Genomic DNA, 20,008 nt, shown 5'->3' on the forward strand with positions numbered 1-20,008 from the left:
CCCCGGTACATCAACTATTTATTGATTTTAGAAAGGCGTACGACTCGGTTAGGAGAGAAACATTATACAATGTTCTTACACAACTTGGAATACCGAGAAAGCTAATTAGATTAATTAATATATGTTTAAATGAATCCCAAAGTAAAGTCCGGGCAGGAAAATTTTTGTCCACGAGCTTTCACGTCGAAAATGGCGTGAAACAAGGAGATGCGTTGTCGCCATTATTATTTAACTTCGTTCTGGAATACGCTATAAGGAAAATCAAAGATAGCAACCAGGGCCTAGAGTTGAACGGTATTCACCAGGTTATGGCATATGCTGATGATGTAAATTTAATAGGGGATGATATAAGAACAATAGAAAGAAATGCAGAGTTCTTATTAAACGCTTGCAGGGACATGGGTTTAGAAGTAAATGCAGAGAAAACTAAATACATGGAAGTGTGTCGGGACCGTAATACAGCAAATTATAGATGCGTTAAAATATTAAATAATACTTTTGAGAAAGTGGATAGTTTCAAATATCTAGGATCAATATTAACAGAGAAAAATCATATCCACGAAGAAATTAAATGTCGACTAAAAGCAGGGAATTCGTGTTACTATTCGGTTCAAAATCTCTTGTCGTCGCGAATTCTGTCGAGGAATTTGAAGCTGAAAATATACAAAACGATAATCATGCCTGTTGTTTTGTATGGCTGCGAAACATGGTCACTTACTCTGAGGAAAGAACATAGACTGAAAGTATTTGAGAACAAGATCCTGAGACAAATATTCGGACCCAAGAGGAACGGGAATGGGGAATGGCGGAAACTTGATAACGAGGAACTACATAATTTATACGGTTTACCCAAAATTGTTAGGGTCGTCAAGTCTAGGAGGCTTAGGTGGGCTGGTCATGTAGCTAGAATGGAAGAAAGTAGAAACGCTTTTAAAGTCAAGACTGGAAGACCAATCGGAAAACGACCATTAGGAAGACCTAGGCGCAGATGGGAGGACAATATTAAGATGGATCTCGCAGAGATCAGAATACTAAGTAGAAACTGGATGCAGTTAGCTAAGGATAGAAGTCAATGGAGAGCTTTTGTGAACGCGGCATTGAACCTCCGGGTTCAATAGGCCATAGAGTTAGTTAGTTAGTTAGTATATAATCATTACGTTAGCCTATAAAAAGAAAGAAAAAATAAGAAATATGATTCGGATCTTCGAGAGCAAGAAGTATACGTTTTACGATTTATTATTTATTACTTCAGAAAAAGATATAGATATTTGAATATTTTTCGTGTTTTTTCCTGAAAAATAAGTCAGAAGTTTAGTATACAGGATGGCCCAAAAGTAAGTATAAACTACCGCACTGATCACCTCATTACATTTTATATCATTTCTTATTGTTATCCGTCTGGTAGACTTTGTTTCCATATTATTCGTTGTTAATGTAGTTTTACTTATATCTTAAGCTCGGAAGAGCTGAAGCAAAAAACCTATAAACTAGAATGTTATACTTGATCAATGCAGGGGCGTATAGCTACTTTTGGGCCACACACACACACACATACATATATATATATATATATATATATACAGGGTGGTAGGTAACTCCACCGACAAACTTTGGGAGGTGATTCCTGATACGAAATGAAAGAAAAAAGTTCTAATAAATAATTTCGAATTTTCAATGGATCATAACTCTGAGAGGAGGCATTTTTCGGCCCATGTTCATTAGAACTTTTTTCTTTCATTTCGTATAAGGAATCGCCTCCCAAAGTTTATCGGTGGAGTTACCTTCCACCCTGTATCTATCTATATCTATATCTATATCTATATCTATATCTATATCTATATCTATATCTATATCTATATATCTATATGTATGTATCTATCTATCTATCTATCTATCTATCTATCTATCTATCTATCTATATCTATATCTATATATCTATATATATATATATATCTATATATATATATCTATATATATATATATATATATATACACTGAGAGAAATGCATACTCCAGTCGGCATGTAAATGCTGTTTTTACCAGTTTACGCGCGTCACCTCATTAAGTAATGTTGTTTCATCCGTAGTACTGTCTACACCACCGTCCAGCGAAAATTTTGTATTGTGGGACCACCATTTCAAATCTAGAATTAACGCCATACCCATTCCGACGGTGGGAACTTACGTATATAATGTTGTGACCACCTTCCTACGGCTGTTCCCTCCTGATTCTTTCTAAATCTGTGACTCCCTACATTACGAGAGTAATATGACGTCATATCATTCTGTGAGAAGGAGAGAGAGGAAAGATGTTTTTAACACGAAATCAATCATGTGAATAAAATTATCCAATCACAGCCAGTCTAGTTCTTCTGCGACGAAAAAGTGTGGAAAAGAGGGCAGTGATGCCAATTCGGGGGAGAAGTTGCTAAATCTAGGGGGTTCAACTTTCAGGATAGCGACAAAAATATCTTTTTCGATTAGCGACTGTTTTGGTGATTTTTGAATGAGAATTTGGCGACTTACGTACAAAACTAGCGACTTTTGTGCTACCAACAACTTGTCCTATAATGAAGTACTATTAGTCGAATCAGCTTAGATATATGTTTGTTTTCCTTTTGTTTATTTAAATTAGCGTAAGCACTGATGAGCTGGGAAAGTATATAGCATGTGTCTCCATATTTTCGTTACGATTGCTGTTATCTCTTGTCCGCTAACGGAGACCAATTCCAATTTATAATGTCCTTTAGGTTGCAGAGCTTCCGTTTAAAGGCAAAAATAATACGTTAGCAAGAGTAAGTTGATAATTTGTAGAAACGTAAGTAAAAGTGAAGTGGATGTAAGATTCAATTCTTTGTTCGTTTTTCTAAACTCATTTTTGATTTTGCTGAACTGAAATTGATCATAAATTAAAAAATACATATATCGTTCTAAAAATGAAATTATTCTTAGTTACATATGATTCTTTCAATCTGAATTGACCACAAATTTAAAACATACACACACACACACACACACACACACACACACATATATATATATATATATATATATATATATATATATATATATATATATATATATATATATATAGTGAGGGAGAGAGAGATAGAGAGAGAGTTCCATTAATAATTTTGTTGCGACTTTTCACCCGAAATTGGAGTCATTTCATCTCCCATTTAGCGACTTCTTGTGTCAACTTGTTGGCAACACTTAAAGAGGGAAACAACTAGCTATTAACGTTGTTGCTAAGGAAGCTAGGACTAAAAAACAAGAACCATACGTTGAAGGTAATGGATGAAGAAGTAAGTATACTACTCCAGCAATGGAACCTTACAAAGTTGGTTCCAAACTTTCAATTTAACTTAAATATTAATTTGATATTGTGTATTTACTACTTCCGAAAAGAAGTTTAAAGCTCGTCACACTTATACATTGAACGTTATTCAAAGGTGCGGCGAGATGGGGAATATTGTTAACAAAGTATAAAAGTGGCGTCGATAGCGTTTAAATATTGGAGGGCACATGCTACATTCTATATGCGCAAGTAACTTTTAGCTGCATACTGAGATTTATTTTAGTTTATGTTGATTGAGCAAATTTAGTGAGTGAGTTATCTAATGCAGAGCTATTGTCAATTAATTATACGAATATGAATTTTATGCATTTCAATCAGGGAACGTTCTAGAACACAGGTCGCCCTATATAGATTAGTAGCTAGGTTGATTCCTTCCTGTAGCAAAGTTTAATATTTAATTTACATAGTATTGCCGAGCGAGCGTTAGCGAGTGAAGGCAGGTTAGAGCCCCGCAGGGCACGTTGCTTTCTGTCTTTATTACAGCTAAATGAGAAGGGGGACCTGTGTTCTAGAACCTTGCCTTTCAGTCATCAGAGTAGTTAATTTTGTTTACACCTTAAAACCGTAGGCCTACTGCTTAGTATTTCGGTACAGCTACACCTATGCCAGGAAACAATTTCTGAGGCACTACAAGTAGGTTTCATAATTAAATAAATCTATGTAATAGGGAAACATGATAATTTCCAAGACACATCAGTTTGCACCATGTTATCAATCTGTACGGATTTATTTGGGCATGCGCCAATGTAAGAACAGTCCAGAATGTAGGGAATCGTTTCAAGTAAGAAAAGAGATAAATGCAATCTTAATTTGATGGAGTATTCTTAATCTGCACCAGCATTTAAACTGAAGGTGAAATACAGAATAGGGCATTTGTGCCGTATCGTAGGACCACTTTGAAAACGAAAAAAAAAAAATGTACCGCATTCACCTATATTTTGTTGGGTTGCATAAAGTTACGTCACTTTACGTTAGGGACATAGTAACTAAAACGCAAAAACAGGGGGTTAAGTTCCAGAGTTGGGCGTCCGTTTGCAGCAAAATTTTTAAAATTTACAGGAAGGATATGGATAATTTGATCGTTTGTGTGCTTGATAATATATAAGAGTCTCGAAAGATCTGGTTATTTGTTATATATAAGCGGTTATAAACATGGGACTATACGGCGAGCGGAGGGAACTATTTGGCGCAAGGTAACTGAACAGTTGCATTGTGGGAAAGAAACGAGCATTTATGTTATCAAAATGGCGAGTGTACAAGGGCAATGAACTAACAGTTTAAACATTTATGAAGCAATACGTTGATAACGAGCAAAATCTTTTAAAAGTTTGTGAAGAGCACGGATTAATGAACCTAATAACAAATTGCAGAAAGTGTGGAAAAGAGATAACAGCGAAAAAACGTGGCGAAAGCGGACGCCCAATTTCGGAATAAATGCCAAAACAGAAACCAACCTGTGCTAGGTGGCCACTAAAAAGCACAAATGCTATTTAGCCGAGTCATGGCAGGAAGGCCGAGGGGAGTGAGGGGGTACATCCGAAAGGTGCAGGCGCGTCATCGACGGTGGGTGTATGCATTAGCGAGAATGGTTACAAATATCTGGGTTTTGGCGATCGTAAAAATTACAAGAGCACTTGTCATCGTTTCACACTTGCAACGCTTCACTTGTTAACATACAATATAGCTTCTGTACACTATGCAGAAATAGATTCCCGTTCAGTTAGAAGTCACTTACCTTCAAAACTCAGGCTTGTAAACTTTTCCAATTTCAAGAAGAAAATTGTGTACAACAGTTTCCTGGGGTTTCCTTTCCTTAAATAAATACTTCGCTAAATAGCCCTCGAAATGCTCTTCCTTCTTCCCCAACGTCATGTCTTTCACGCTACTATATCCTAAGAAATGTACCTCTCCGCGAAAAAGTCCTTCCGCCTCCACATACAGTACTGCTTACAACATCAAAAACAGCCAACAAAGACAACGTTCTTCACTTTTACTATTTCACTTACCTGACTTTCACTCATTCCTCCTCACAAACTTAAATAAGTTCTCCAGTTGACCCGGTAAATTTCCTAAAATTGGTTCGGCAATACGGCACTTAACCCCAGAATAGTCTCAAATAAAAGTACCACACTAAGGAATTTTTGATGTGCATTGCCCTATCCGTCTCACTTGCGTTATTGCCGTTGTAAAGACCTCCAGAATTGGGAAAAACACAATAAATGTATAATTAATATTAATGCAAATACTCAGGGCTGCGGTGACACTTCTAATGGGTCCCATATTCGATTTCAGTTTCATTCAAGTGTTTTTTTTTTTTTTAGTAGACAAACACCGTAAACATGCATTTCCTCGTGATTGTCCCATTTTACTTAGTTATAAACTCTATTTTATTTACTCAACTATATACTTTTGATGTATGGTTAATGAAAGGTCATCATTTGTCCCGGAAATTCCGGGACTGTCACGGAATCGAGATCTGCGTCCCGAAAATGTTTCTCGGGACGCTTAAATGTCCCTGCTTTCAGCGAAGAAGAAAGGAAGGAAATATCATATTTTTTTTCATAAGATTAGGTATATAATTATTCTCTTCAACTTCTGAGTATGGCAGTTCAAAAGTTGAAAAATTGAAGAAAGAATAAAAGACTTGAATACATAAATCATGGATTTAATTAAGTTAAAAAAATAAACGAAAGAAGTTCTTCAAGATAACAAACGCCGCCAGAACATATTGTCAATGAATTAACAGTTCTTAAAAAAAAAAAACGAACAGACAAAACGTGTTAAAGGAAACATCATATCTTGAAGAGCTAAAACAGGCTCTGAAAGCCTCGAAACGTAATAGATCCTGAGAAAAAGAAATTGCTTACCAGGGGAGAAGGGATAAATCATCTGCTTTCGTTTGCTTAACTAGGGAAGAGAAGGTCTACTAAAATGACCAAAACTGTGATTACGCAATACCTGAACAACTCTATCTAATGGAAGGAAGGAAGTTAGTATATAACACATCTTTTCATTTTAAGCATTTAGTAGCGTCCCGGATCTTCATTTTTTAAATATGGCAATCCTACAACCCTTCTGGGTTGAACGAAAAACTAATGAGTAGGTGTTAGAATTAGTATGGGAGAAAGAAAAAAAAAATTAGATGTAATTAAGAGGAGGAAGAGGAACTGGTTGGGACATTGACTGAGAAGGAACTGTATTATGAGGGACGTGCTAGAGGGTATGGTGGAAGGAAAGAAAGAGGAAGTGAGGAGGATATCAAAACAGAAAATTGTTACGCCAAGGCAGAGACTAGCTGAGGACCGTGGTGCATGGGAGCTTCTCAGTTGCAGCAAGTGACCTGCCAATAAGGGTTGTGAGGTTAAAGTTGATGGCTGCTCAATATTAATTAAATATAATCAATATTATGTAGCCTAGTTTCTATAGCAAAGGTGAATTTCTGAAAGGAGCTGTGGCAGGGTTGGCTGGTTAAAAAAAAAAAAAAAAAAAAAAAGAAAAAGAAAACTGGTTTAAACCAGAAAACGAAAAATGTTCATAAAAGTGTAAGTGTTCGTAAAATCTTGATGAACTCATATTTGTGGGTTATCACGTTTCACTCCCTTATATTATTCGTATTATATTTAGATCCAAATTCCCCATTCATTACTCAAAGAGATTACACTACAAAAGCAACTTCTTTTTTGTATAAGTTTATGAATGTTTCTTTTGTGATTTTTTATAGTTTGTTATTATTGTTATGCAATTGGAATCAAAAGCTTAAATATTGTTTCGTTTTAATAATGTGTACTATTGATCGAAATGCTGTACTTTTTGGGGGGGTCATACAAACTCCACGAGAGACATTTATTGAAATCAGAAGTATCTTTGGTATCTATTTATGTATAAGTGGGTCAGAGCCAATTCGTATCTTTATTCACTTCTCTTACTGATATGCAAATTAAGTTGTTATATTTCTTTAACTTGGACTAATAAAAGTCGTAGTGAACTAACTTGGACTAAATTAGTTATGTACTCTGCAGTATTTTGAAATTATCCGTATGTAATTCTGTATAATGGTTTCACTTGTGCAACTGTTCATCTTTTTGTCCTTCTGAAATGACTCTTGATAATTATATTAACAAGTATGTAAAGATCAGTACAATGCATTTTTATCAGGAGTCCGTGAGTGAGTGGTAGAGTATCGCATTTGTGGCTATAATTATTCTCGGTTTCGAGTTTAAATGGAGGATAATTTCTCTTGGATGTAAGCCGAGTAGCAGTTTAGATTCCGCTTGAAGCTTATGTGACCCCTTCCGACATAACCCGTTGTTGCATAATAACTCAAAGGCGAAACAAACTTATTTATCTCCACATGTGATATAAATATATAGTGCTAATTATTTAAACCATAAAATCCTGGTTTAAACAAACAAAAAAAAAAGTTTGTGTTTTTTTCAATGAAAAAAAAAAGGTTTTTGCCCACCCTCGTTGTCAGTGTTAATCATGAATTCTCACAAATTGCTGTTGTGAGAGTTTATTTTAGCGTCCGTTTCATCACCAATACTATGTAAGAAGTGGAGCTACGCTACAACGTGCCCGCCCGCAATCGTATCCGAGTCTCGCGCCGAAGACACGATACGTGGAAGCACTAAATCAGTCTCCTATGATGTACTAGTATATAAACAGTCTCGTCTTTTAAATGCCGTTTTATTTTTAATTGTTTAACGAAAATAATTGTATTTGCAATATATTATTTTAAAAACTTTCATTTATTATAAGTATTAAACATGTTTCATAGAAACATAATAGATGAACTTCCTTTGGAGGTTCCAGGTCCATTTTCCCTCTGTGGCTACACCCCTGACAATACATCCTATGCCCTGTCGCGTTAGATCGTTATTTAATGCTGCGAATAATTAAATTACGGCTTCTAATGCTTGAACAAATGTTAAGGTAGAATTCTCTAACAGTTTCCGTTTGAATAATTTTTAGTAAAAATGTAACCACACAAGTAGCAAATATTCAACATTTAGACAGCTGATCAAGTGGTTAGCTCGCGCACTTTTGGTGCACGGGGTCTTGGGTTCGATGTCCAATGCAGACCCACTTCTTACACAGCCTTGGTTTGAAAGGGGACGCCGAACTTCAATAAATAATGACAACAGCTTGCAGCTTTTATAAAATTTAATAAAAATTGCAAATAGCATTGTTTTCGTCCAATTCCAGCATGTAGCCTAATTACTTATTGCAGTAAAATATTATTTGATCCATTTAAACTAAACATACAGCAGTTAGTGTTTGCTGGTAATTTGTTTACTTTCGTCCCGTGAGATATTTTATGTAGAACTTCCCTCGAAGGAAAAAAAGATGAAGAAATTGCTCTGATTGCTCATAAGTCTTGATTATCATAAGAACACTTTCATCAACTCATTGCTGTGTGTAAATAATTATTAGCACAAGTTATAACATTGTCTTTTTTTTTTCTATATAAGAAAACTGTATTGATATAACAGCCATGCGTTTCCTGAATGAAAGGGACATGGAGCAGCTTATTCCACAGATCGGCCTCCGTGCTAAATTCTGGGAGAACTGGACTGTTTGGTCTCAAGCTGTCGACACTCAAAATGTAAGAGCATTTCCAAATAATACTTATGAGTTGACACAGTACTTGTACAATCCGCGGCAAAAAACCTGCAACATGAGCATATAAGTTTATTGTGAAATGACGAAGTCTTTTGCTTCAAAATAAGTGTGCACGGGAGGAGGCCGAGGTTTATCCTGGCATGATTCGTTCCACTTAGACGTTATGTTCATTCCCTGTGCTGTTAGGCGTAGTTTCGCAATAAACTTACATTCTCATGTTGCAGGTTTTTTGCCGCGGATTGTACAAAGAAATTTGGTACGAAAACGTTTAGTGTGGAAAAAGTAGTTTATAGAACAAGAATATATTATAACATTCTTCTTGCATAATGTACGTTGTGCGAATAGTTGATCATGAGCATATACTTTGTACTAAGCACCCATTGAAAATGTTTCATGTATAATTACCTGCGAAGAATATACAAGTCACATCTTTGTGTTAAACAGGGAGATGGGGTTCTGTAGGAGATAGTGTTGTATTGTTACATTCTTATGGTTTTGTTTTACAATGTGTAACAACAATCAACTATTGTCAAGACTTCCAGTTTAATTGTAATTTTGGCCATTTTTTTTTTAAATCTCATACTTAGTGCTAAGCTTATATGAGGAATACTTTTTTTTTAGTTGAATATACGTGAAATGTTATATAATGAATAATATATTAACTGCTTCAAAGGTGAGTTTCGTTGAATTTTCTGCCTATTGCATTACGGTGTCTTTAGCTACGCACAATGCTGGGTCGCTCCGTGTTGTCAGATCCGAGTATTTTTTCTTCTTTTTTTTCGTTAGTTGCCTTCTGATGTCCCACACAGAGACTTTTCCTTTATTGATGCCTTGGGAAAGACAGAGAATGCAGTCAGTAAATACTTGCTTTTATTAATAGGTTTGAAATTTTAAGTACGTAGTATAACCACCCTTAGTTAGGTGATGAAGTCCAATCTCTTCGGACCGAAACTTGTAAATCACAAAGTAGTAGCCTAGAGGATGGTTACACCAATTTAGCTCTAGCAATTTAGCTCAAGATACTAATTTCCTAGAATTTTACTGTTTCATATCGTCTTTTTATAAAGTTTGTTTCTCATTTTTACTGTAAAATACTCAGCTTTTCGTGAAGCTTTTCTAATCACTCATCGATTTTTTTTTTCTCCGGACAGTGACAATTCGTATTTAATTGTTGTGGCTTGCATACGCTTTCCTGTAACTTTTAAAAAGTTTATTATTAGTGTATTAAGTTTGCTTCTGAATAATGATTCTCAACCGTACTTTCCAGTATGTATGTATTTAATATGTTTATTTGTAGGTTAATCCTTCCTTTGAACCAGAGTTTGAAGATTCCATACTGGACATATCTACGAGTGTATTAAAAGCAACAGGTGCAGAAGAAGTATTTTTACAGCGTCGAACGAACACAGCAAAAACTTTACCGGACACTTCGGAACCAATTGTTGGACGAGAAGAATTAGCAACTTCAAATCAGCAAATTCAGCTTTATGAACCACTGTGTGCAAGGAAAGATTTTGAAGTAAACAGGGAACAGGATGATAATTTTGTAAGTTATTGATATAATGAACTTTTTATTTTATATTTGTACGTATAGCTGGGCTCACTTTACGGAGCAACGTACTTCCAGACGCTTCGTAATGCACTGCTAAACGAGGCCACTTCGAAACCATAGATGTGAGAAATAACCAAGTTCTCAATGACAATTCGTTATTTTAAAAAAAAGGTACCTTTCACTCTGTTCACATACATAGTGCCAGTTTCATTGTTCTCAATTTTATCATACCATGTTTATTTTACTGTGAACAATTCCTTGTATATTCAGTCACTGTTCATACAAAAGTATTTCGACAAATTAAGTAGCAGCATTTGCACTATGCTTCCTTGAAGATTTTAAATTACCTTTCGCTCTTTATACATTACCTTTGTTCAAGCTTGTATCTGTTTTCTCGAATATTAACTCTCTTCTATTAAGCATGAACATTAGATCATCCAATATGCAATATATGTTTCGGTGATTTATATTACAGGTTCTCAAAGTACTACAGAGCTCCATGGATGGGAAAGGTCTTATTGCAGCAGGAAATACAACCGGTGGACTCTTAACACAGAGGCAGAGAAAAGAGCTTGGTGGAATAATAATCAGAGCGATCTTAGGTGATAGCACATCCTTAAAAGTTCACGCAGAAACCTTTACTAAGTTAGCTCTTGAAATAAGAAAAATATTTCCGAAGGAGCTTCCAGCTATTTACTTCACTTCTTCATTAAGTGCTATCCCTTACCGAAAGAAACGGAACGCTGGTGGCATCTTGTATGAAGCTTATATATCAAGGCGCAGAAGATTCCGCAAACTTGGGGAGCTTCCTGGATTCAGTAGGTCAAGAAACTCAAGACCCTCATCACCAGCAACACTAACAGATTCCAGCTGTACTGAAGATGATACTGAAGTCGGTAAGTATTTTTTCAGTTGCCAAATATTTTGAAAGTGCTAGGATCTATTGTATTATATATTTACTTTATCTGCTAAATATTTTAAAGCACTTAAGCCTTAAAGAAAAGGTTCACTCTGGTGAATGGAATCTTTTATCAGCTTACAAGACAAGATATCGTTTTTGTGATAGTGACTTTATCTCCCAAGCGAAGTGCATATAATTAATTATCAATAATTAAGTTTAACGGCCCACAGTTATACCCTTTTAGCAAAAGGAGCTGGATGGTTAATGAAAGTGAATGATGGTGGAATTAAGTTTTATGTGGTCTCCCAACGGAGATCGAACTCGGGACCATGCGCACTAAAGGCATATGTGCTAGCCACTAGAGCAGCTGGAGACACAAGAAAAGTGCAACCCGCGAATTGATGTATGGGTATTGCTGTATTAGGACTAAATTTTCAAATTTTTGCTATGTTCTTTTCACGTCCAAATCCTGCTAATTGCATTTGTTTCCGAATGACTCATGTAAACACTAAAATTTTCCCGTTATTCCATTTCTGAGAACTATTAGTAAGATCTGACAAAAAACACACACTATACAAGTGTAAATAAGTAATTTTAATAACGTGTAGGTGCTCTAGGTTGAATATTTAACGAAGAAAAAGAAACCTACCTTGCATCTCGTGCTTTTTATCCTGGTTAATATTTCATTTCTTCAATATTGCCTCCCGAGCTGGAGCCTTGGTCTGAAATCTTCCTACTATATACTAGACTTTGTATTATATTTTTATTTATTTACATGCTATTTTATTGTTATTATTCTTTTATTTATTTATTTTTGTTTTTAAATCCTGTAATACTAAACACACCACATGTCCCCAAAGCACTGAATATTCTTTCACCGTAACAGCTCGAACTGTGTCTTTTCGTTCTGGTGAGGTGAACGTATTGTTGTCATTGTTAAAACAAGCTTGTATTTAGGAGAACAGGCTGGAATAGATTATACTCACCTTACATCCTTGTGTGTAAATGAACAAGAGAAACAAGTGAAAGAAGTGTAAATTATTAAAACAAAACAAAATATTTTCTTTAATACGTTTTACATCTCCAAAACGAAAGGATATAATTCGAACTTTAAGGTGAAAGAATGTGTTTTGTTTTGAGGACACGTCGAGTGTTTCATATTACAAAACTTAAAAATCACAGTGTCTTCTAGTTCGTAGTAGGAATGTTCGAGACCAAGGGAGAAGCGCAGGCAGAAATATTAAAGAAAGAATTAATAAGAATAATAAAGCACTGGATGTAATGTGAGTTTCTTTCAGAAGTACTTTTATTACTTAGTATAGTCTAAGCATCGGGGCTAAAAAATTGAGGTCTAAGGGCAAATCATGTAACAATTTGGCATCCGATATTTTTTTGAATATATACCCATCACTGATCACAAAAACACCAGAGCCGGATGCCAGAAAGCCGAAATTTTAGCCATTTGTATTATTCACTATATCTTCGTAACTATTGAAGCTAAAGCATACAAAGTTTTTTCATTTTGTTTGCGTAATTGTCTTCAAATTAATTTCAGTGCATTTTTGAGCTAAATATAATGGTTTTCTTGTTATTTTCACTTAGTATTGGTTGCGTGTGAAGTCAGTTTTTAGCCACAGATTATTTACAAGATCGAATTTGGAAAAATGTGTCTTCTAAACGTTTTTCGCCATTTTATGCTCTTCCAAAAAATGCATGCTTATATTAGTGTAGGACTAATAGTGCCTGAGTTAAAGCGACTTTATTCTGTCGTGTGTGAAACTGATCACGGCGCGGCCCAAGAGTTACCTTCCCACAAGCGGTATATATCAGCAGCTGATAATGATTAATATATATATATAATCTTGTCTGCCTGTAAGTCTATAATCCTGATAATTAAGTCTGTGTATAAACTAATTACAGTTATCCAGTTTTAATATGAATTGAGGGGCTTTTTCCAAAATAACCCTTGTTAAAATACAAAATTTCTCTGAAGAATAAAAAGAGAGCTTTCTCTAGTATACAGTATGAGAAACTCTGCAAATCTGTTTCTTTATACGTGTCTCTGATACCTTGTAAAACATGCAGCTTTCTTTTCATTTTTCTGAAAAAAAAAATCTTGTTTCAACAAGGGTTGCTTTTGCCACAAGTCCTTCGATTTATTTACTACAATCAATACTAAGCGAAATAGAGCAGGAACCAGATTTCAAAATTGCCTTCAAGAGAGAATCATGAACAATTTGCCATCCACGTTTTTTTATACATTACCACCGTTTCCTCTTAATACTTACTGTAAAGGTCAGAAAAAAATACGATATGCCTAACACATTTTATAAATGATCAGTTTTTAAACTAAAATCTTATTTACAGAAGAAGCACTTACCTATTATTAAAATTGTATACAGTTGTTATAATAAAATAAATCTATAATAAGAAACGTAATAGAAGGAATTCATATACATAAGAAATGTCTATACCTTAGAACATTTTATTTTTTATTTTTAGAGTTAGTTCTTAATAATGTTATGCCACTCTTATATAACGGTAACCAAGAAAGTTCTGTCCCTTTTCCACCCGCATTTTCGAACATCGATATGTCACCTTAGACGTACGTGGAAGATCAAAAATAGTTCCCATCAACATCGACGACCTTCTGCCAAAGAAAAAAAGTTTTTTTTTACATATCTGGTCTCTAGTACTTTTACAAAAGATAAAATATTAAAAAGCATTAAAATCAGATACCTGAAGCGTCATCTCAATATTTACTTTCTTTCAGTTGCTCCATCTGTGGCTGAACACCTGCAGTGGCTGAGTAATGCAATCCAGCCATGGTCCCTGTATTGGAAGGAAACCGTAGACTCTCGGCTAAAATATTTAGAAGATACTGAAGTTACTCTGAGCGAGTATTTCAATAAATACCCAGCCTTGAAGCAACAACAGGGATATCAACTGGTAAGTGGTGTAGGGGGATATGTTAGTGCATTGGTTATTTTTTCACAATATTCGAATCAAATGCTAAATACGAATAATTTTTATCGTTTCTTATGAATCTTAGCCCTCACAAGCAGCAGCTTCAGTTTTGACGAATAATTGTCTCATAGATACGAAATTCAATTGTATGCTTTTTCTTGTAAGAGAAAACTACAAAATATTGCATTACAAAAAGTGTAAGATCAAATTTGAGAGCAAACAAGTTTTATATTTCATTCTATTAAGTTTCTTTTTTTTTTTTTTTTTTTTTGTATATGTGAAAGCTGGTTTAGATGTTTCTCTTGAGTAAGTCGTTATCTTTTTCTTTCTCAAGAAGCAAGTCAGAAACTTTGTAGTGTGTAAGTTGGAGTATATTTTATATAGCTTCAAGGGTTAAATTATATCAGTTGTCCTGTGTCTTCGCAGGTAAGAATTTTGGAAATAAACGTAATATTTGTATATTTCTCCATTCTTCAATTTAAAGCTAACGAGGGTACCTACTTAAATATGTTCACAATTCACAAACTGAGATTGTCAGCTATACGGTCCGTCATGATTTATAATACTTTAGTGCCATTCGCTAACGTTCCTAGAAACATTTCTGTTTCCTAGATGATACAATAAAGTGTGATGCAGGGGGAAGTGTAGGTGATCATCATCAGCACCTTAATATATACAACCATTTTGTAGTGCGTTTGGATTTGATAAGACCTCATATTCTATGCCTGGCCTGAAACCCAGAACTACCGTATCTCGTGGGAACATGAAAACAATTATAAACCAAACAGTCAAACTTAGTTGAAGTTCGCCAGTAAGTTTATCTACCACTAAAATCCCATCAAAATCTGCTTAATGTTTTTCGAGTAATTGACGAAAGAACATAAATTCTAAAAATTGTTTCTTTGCCTGATCAACTATCGTGACAATCTATTTCCTATATATGAAATTTTGTAACAAATTTAGGGACGCACATGACTTTTGAATTATTTCATAATATGTGTAGCTTAAATGTCTTAAATCACTGATGACCTAATGGCGGCTCGCTGGCTAATCAGATCCGCGAATAAAAATGAACAATATATATATATATATATATATATATATATATATATATATATATATATATATATATATGATTGGTTTATGTTTCAACTGCATGAATACTAGCAAGAATATAGCAGATTACCTTAATTTACCTAAAGCGCGATTTGATTTTTAACTGTGAAAAACAAATCTTTATCCTTCTGGTTTCCAAACCTATTCTCCATGGTGAGGTCATTAATACCTGACTGGTTTGAGAAAAGGCACTTTTATATAGTTACTCCCAAATGTTAATAATTCAGTAGTTTCTATGTAATAGGCTATATATGACAGAGATATTAATAGGTTTCTGACATCAACACTGCTTTTTATTTCAGTTACTTACCGATTTTGACTACAAGGAACCTGGAAAAAACTATTCACAGTTTAGTGGCATCCTTAGGGTCCGTGACAAAATAATAAAAATAGCAAATGAGAAGCAGAAAAACTCCAGAGAATAACAAGTGAGAAGCAGAAAGACTCCGCCTCAGTTTTTCAGAATTTCTTATGTATGAATGAAGTTTTAAAACCAATTTTGCGGAACCTGAAACGGCTACAAAATTGTACAGCTGGTATGGAAAACATAATACAAAGCAGAGTCTGGCTAGACATCATGGCCAAAACTGAAGAGCAGGATAGTTTAATGCTCCCGTTGATTTTTTTTATTATTATTATTATTCCGAGATAAGCAATCCTCTTGGTAGCCATTATACCATTCATAAATTGGGTGCTGTTTATTTATCACTACCTTTTCTGGCTGGCCATTTGCTTTCACAATTGAATTACATATTTCTCTTAGCATTATTTCATGCATCAGACAGAGTACAGTTTGTTAATGACAGTTTTTAAGCAAGTAAGTGAACAACTTAACTTCTTGCGTAATACTGGTATTAATGTATCCACAGATGTGCACACAGGTAATATAAGGTTTCATGTTTGTTTCTCAGGCGATAATCTTGGTCTAAACAGTATTTTGAGGTTTGTGGAAAGTTTTGTTGCAGACTGTTGGTGTCGAATATGTTCAGTAAATAAAAAACAGTTGCAGACCATGTGTTTTGAAAATCTGTTCTTCATAAGGACAATAGTAAATTATGAACATGCTGTATTGTTACAGAATAAATCAAAAACTGGTATAAAAGAAAGATGTGTCATTCTTGATACATTGCATGGCTTTCAACTTTTTGACCACGTGTCTGTTGATATTCTTCACGATTATTTTGAAGGTTGCTGTCGCTATGTCATGCCATTTCTTGTTGAATTTTTACTAATTCGTTCTAAACTTACTTCACTTAACATTTTAGAAAGCAATTGAAAGCTTTTAATTATGGCCCGACTCAGGTTCAAAACCCACAAACTGTATTGTTGTTGATGGTTGCAATGTAAGAATTAAAACATCAGCTGCTGAGATGATGGTATTGATAAGACACTTGGGTCTGATAATTAGAGAGTATGTACCCACAGACTGTGAGGTGCGCGGGAGTTGTATTTATATGTAACGTAAAATTATGGATAGGCTACTTAATCGCCGAGTTTGTGTTGATTCCACAGAACAGTTGCAATTTATGATTACAGATTTTCTTTCTGCAAAGGCCTCTTGTAACCGACTGAATATTTTTAAAACAATAGCATTAAGAAAACAGCTACTCCTCAATGATATTTTTATTGAAAACAAAACGTTGGATGCCTTTGCATGTGCAAAGAAAGTATCAGTTAGTAATTTAACTAATCACCTCCTGTGTGAACGGTTTGATCTGCGGCAATCAAACTTGTTCGTAGTGAAGTGGATTAAAGTTAAGGGTCAGAGGTTACATATTTCTTCTGTTGTCACAGTAGATCTATGCATTGATACACTCCTGCTTTTGCACAAATTACTAAAATATTTGTTGCTGATGATGGATGAGTTTTTTTCTTATGTTCTCTGTTTCAAACAGTGGAATTGGACTTATTATTTTGCATATCATGTACATAGAACCAATGAGAGTGACTGGTTTCAACCCTCTGCTCTGTTTTCTTTAGTGCCGAATGCAATTACTATCATGTGCGACAGTAAGATATACATAACTGTCAGAATGCCCTTAGAATAGCTTGGCTAGCTTAGATTACATGGAGTTCCATCATTTTATATTTTATGTATTTATTTTTTATTTTGTTTATTTATTTATTTGTTGCTTGAGAAGTTAAAGGGAACTGTACTAGGTCTGATTTAATAGGTTTTGTCTTTCCTGTTTTATAGAAATTGTAAGAAGCTTCTTTCTCATGAGTATAAGGGATGAAAACAGACAAATATTGTTATGTCATGCTTATAAATGGCAATTATTTACTATTATTCCATTGTATGTGAAATCTATGAGCCACACAAGTCCCTCGTTAGATGATGTGGTAGAAAAGTATATGAGTGTGAACGTGGAACACTGTGTTGTGAATTTTTTTTCTTGGGAAGTTAAAGGGAACTGTACTAGGTCTGATTTAATAGGTTTTGTCTTTCCTGTTTTATTGTAATTGTAAAAAGCTTCTTTCTCATGAGTATAAGAGATGCAAACACACAAATGTTGTTATGTCATGCTTATAAAAGGCAATTATTTACTATTATTCAATTATATGCAAAATCTATGAGTCACACAAATCACTTGTTAGATGATATGGTAGAAAAGTATGTGAGTGTTGACGTGGAACAGTGTGTTGTGAAATTTCTTTGATATGAAGACGAAAATTAGTAAAATATTCAGATGAGTCCAATCATCCGGCATTTTACAATTAGTGAGTACTACAATTCACTCTAAGAAGAGTTTCTGTTAGACCATCCATTAGGGACTGTCATCCTCCCAATGCGACGAGTACACCTTTGACCGAGAGATATTTCAATGTTAATATATGAATAAAACATTTCGACACCCCTTCCAAGTAGTATTGGGCATAATCTCACTTGCCAAGTGCTAACAGAGACTGTGACTCTGAGCAACCTCGTTTGAGATTATCTTGTACTTATGTACACTATTCAAAGGTTAACTATTGACAGAATTACCTTAACAAGGAAAAAAAACTCATCTTACATGTAGTACTTTATTGTATTTGTTAGTTCTTCATTTCGATATATCCGCCCGCGCTGGAGCCTTGGTCCCGCTCTCGAATACTCCTACTGCAAACTAGAATAAATTGAAAGTGTGTGAATTTCTTTTAAAGTTCTAAAATAAAACATTCCACATGTCCCCAAAACAATAAACGTTGCCACTTTAACTGCTTGAACTGTGTCCTTTTGTTCCGAAGATGTAAAACGTATCGAAGAAAATATTTCGTTTTTTAATAATTTACACTTCTCACTTTTCTTGTGTACACTACTTTGCTAAATGATTCAATTCCACTCTGTTCTCCAGAACACAAATTTATTTTTATAATGGAAATAATTTTAATACGTTTACATCTCCAAAACGAAAGGACACAGTTCGAGCTGTTAAGGTGAAAGAATTTTAGTGGTTTAGGGACATGCGGAGTGTTTCGTATTACATGGCTTTAAAAATCACATTATGTTATTTCTTTTAGTTTTTAATAGGAGTTTTCGAAAGCAAGGCCCCAGCGCAGGCAGATATATTGAAAGGGAGATTCAACAAAGATAATAAAGCACCACATGCAAGGTGTGTTTCTCTTTTTCTTTTTTTAAATATGCATCCTAGAACTTATACAGATTATTATATGGTTATCTTAACTCTATTCAGCTTGAAGTCATGTGTAAACTTCACTCGCGTTTATGTTATTCAAAAACATCAAATTCCACATATGCATTCGGACATGTCTATAGGTTATTTAACAAATGATACGCTTTGTCCAGCGTCTATAGCACACTATAAGTAATAGTAAGTGTGTACTCTCATGCTCATGAGAGAAAATAATACTTGGAATTGAACATCCCTCGTACTTAGTTAAGTGTCTATTTACACTTTATCGTAAAAGTTCATAATCTTTACATTATTCGTATTTCATAATTTTGTGTTGTATTTTTGTTTGTAATTTTGTTTACATTATTTGTTGTATTACATTTGTTGGAACAATTCTTGTACTCCCATATTGAAACGCAATTAATATTTTTTGAACGAGAATGGCAAGTTTTTGTATTTTTCAATTACCATACGTTTCATGTGTTGCATTTTTGTTATTTTGTAACAAAGTAATTTGCAATAATGCTTTAAAATTAGAAGTGAAGTAAAATATAGTAGTTCAGTATAATGTTTATTCTTTTCTCCTGAAGAATGTAACAATGTTTCATGTGTGAGAATGTGTAAAGTTATGTAAATTTTTCACCATAATACAAGACGTTTGTAAAATTTCAACTGGTGTTTTCTATTCATAATATGTGTTTCGCTTATAATTGTACAAAGAATTGGTTGTAGGTACCCACTTCTCTTTAAGTTATATTTTGTTCATGGACCGGTCATGAGGACGAACGATAGTCCATTCTCAGCAGGCAAAGCAGACAGTAGACCGTACCTCGTTCTCTGTCTGTCTGTCTGTGTGTTTAGGTAGAAAATTTTTCAAAA

General features: G+C 34.5%; 1 protein-coding gene across 2 annotated transcripts; it reads left to right on the forward strand.

The window, feature by feature from the left end:
* The first annotated feature begins 3,155 nt into the window (after positions 1 to 3,155).
* Positions 3,156 to 19,476, forward strand: LOC145666869 (uncharacterized). Of its 2 annotated transcripts, XM_081734451.1 has the most exons (6): positions 3,156 to 3,304; positions 8,829 to 8,962; positions 10,277 to 10,525; positions 11,007 to 11,427; positions 14,206 to 14,381; positions 15,818 to 19,476. In XM_081734451.1, the coding sequence occupies exons 2-6, from the start codon at positions 8,852 to 8,854 to the stop codon at positions 15,938 to 15,940; spliced, it is 1,080 nt and encodes a 359-aa protein (XP_081590577.1). In that variant the 5' UTR covers positions 3,156 to 3,304; positions 8,829 to 8,851; the 3' UTR covers positions 15,941 to 19,476. The 2 variants fall into 2 exon arrangements, with proteins under 2 accessions (XP_081590577.1, XP_081590578.1); XM_081734452.1 differs by lacking the exon at positions 8,829 to 8,962 and having other exon boundaries at positions 3,205 to 3,304.
* Positions 19,477 to 20,008: the final 532 nt, after the last annotated feature.

This window comes from Thermobia domestica, chromosome 12 (assembly GCF_964235325.1).
Source record: "Thermobia domestica chromosome 12, izTheDome1.hap1.1, whole genome shotgun sequence".
NCBI classification, from domain to species: domain Eukaryota; kingdom Metazoa; phylum Arthropoda; class Insecta; order Zygentoma; family Lepismatidae; genus Thermobia; species Thermobia domestica.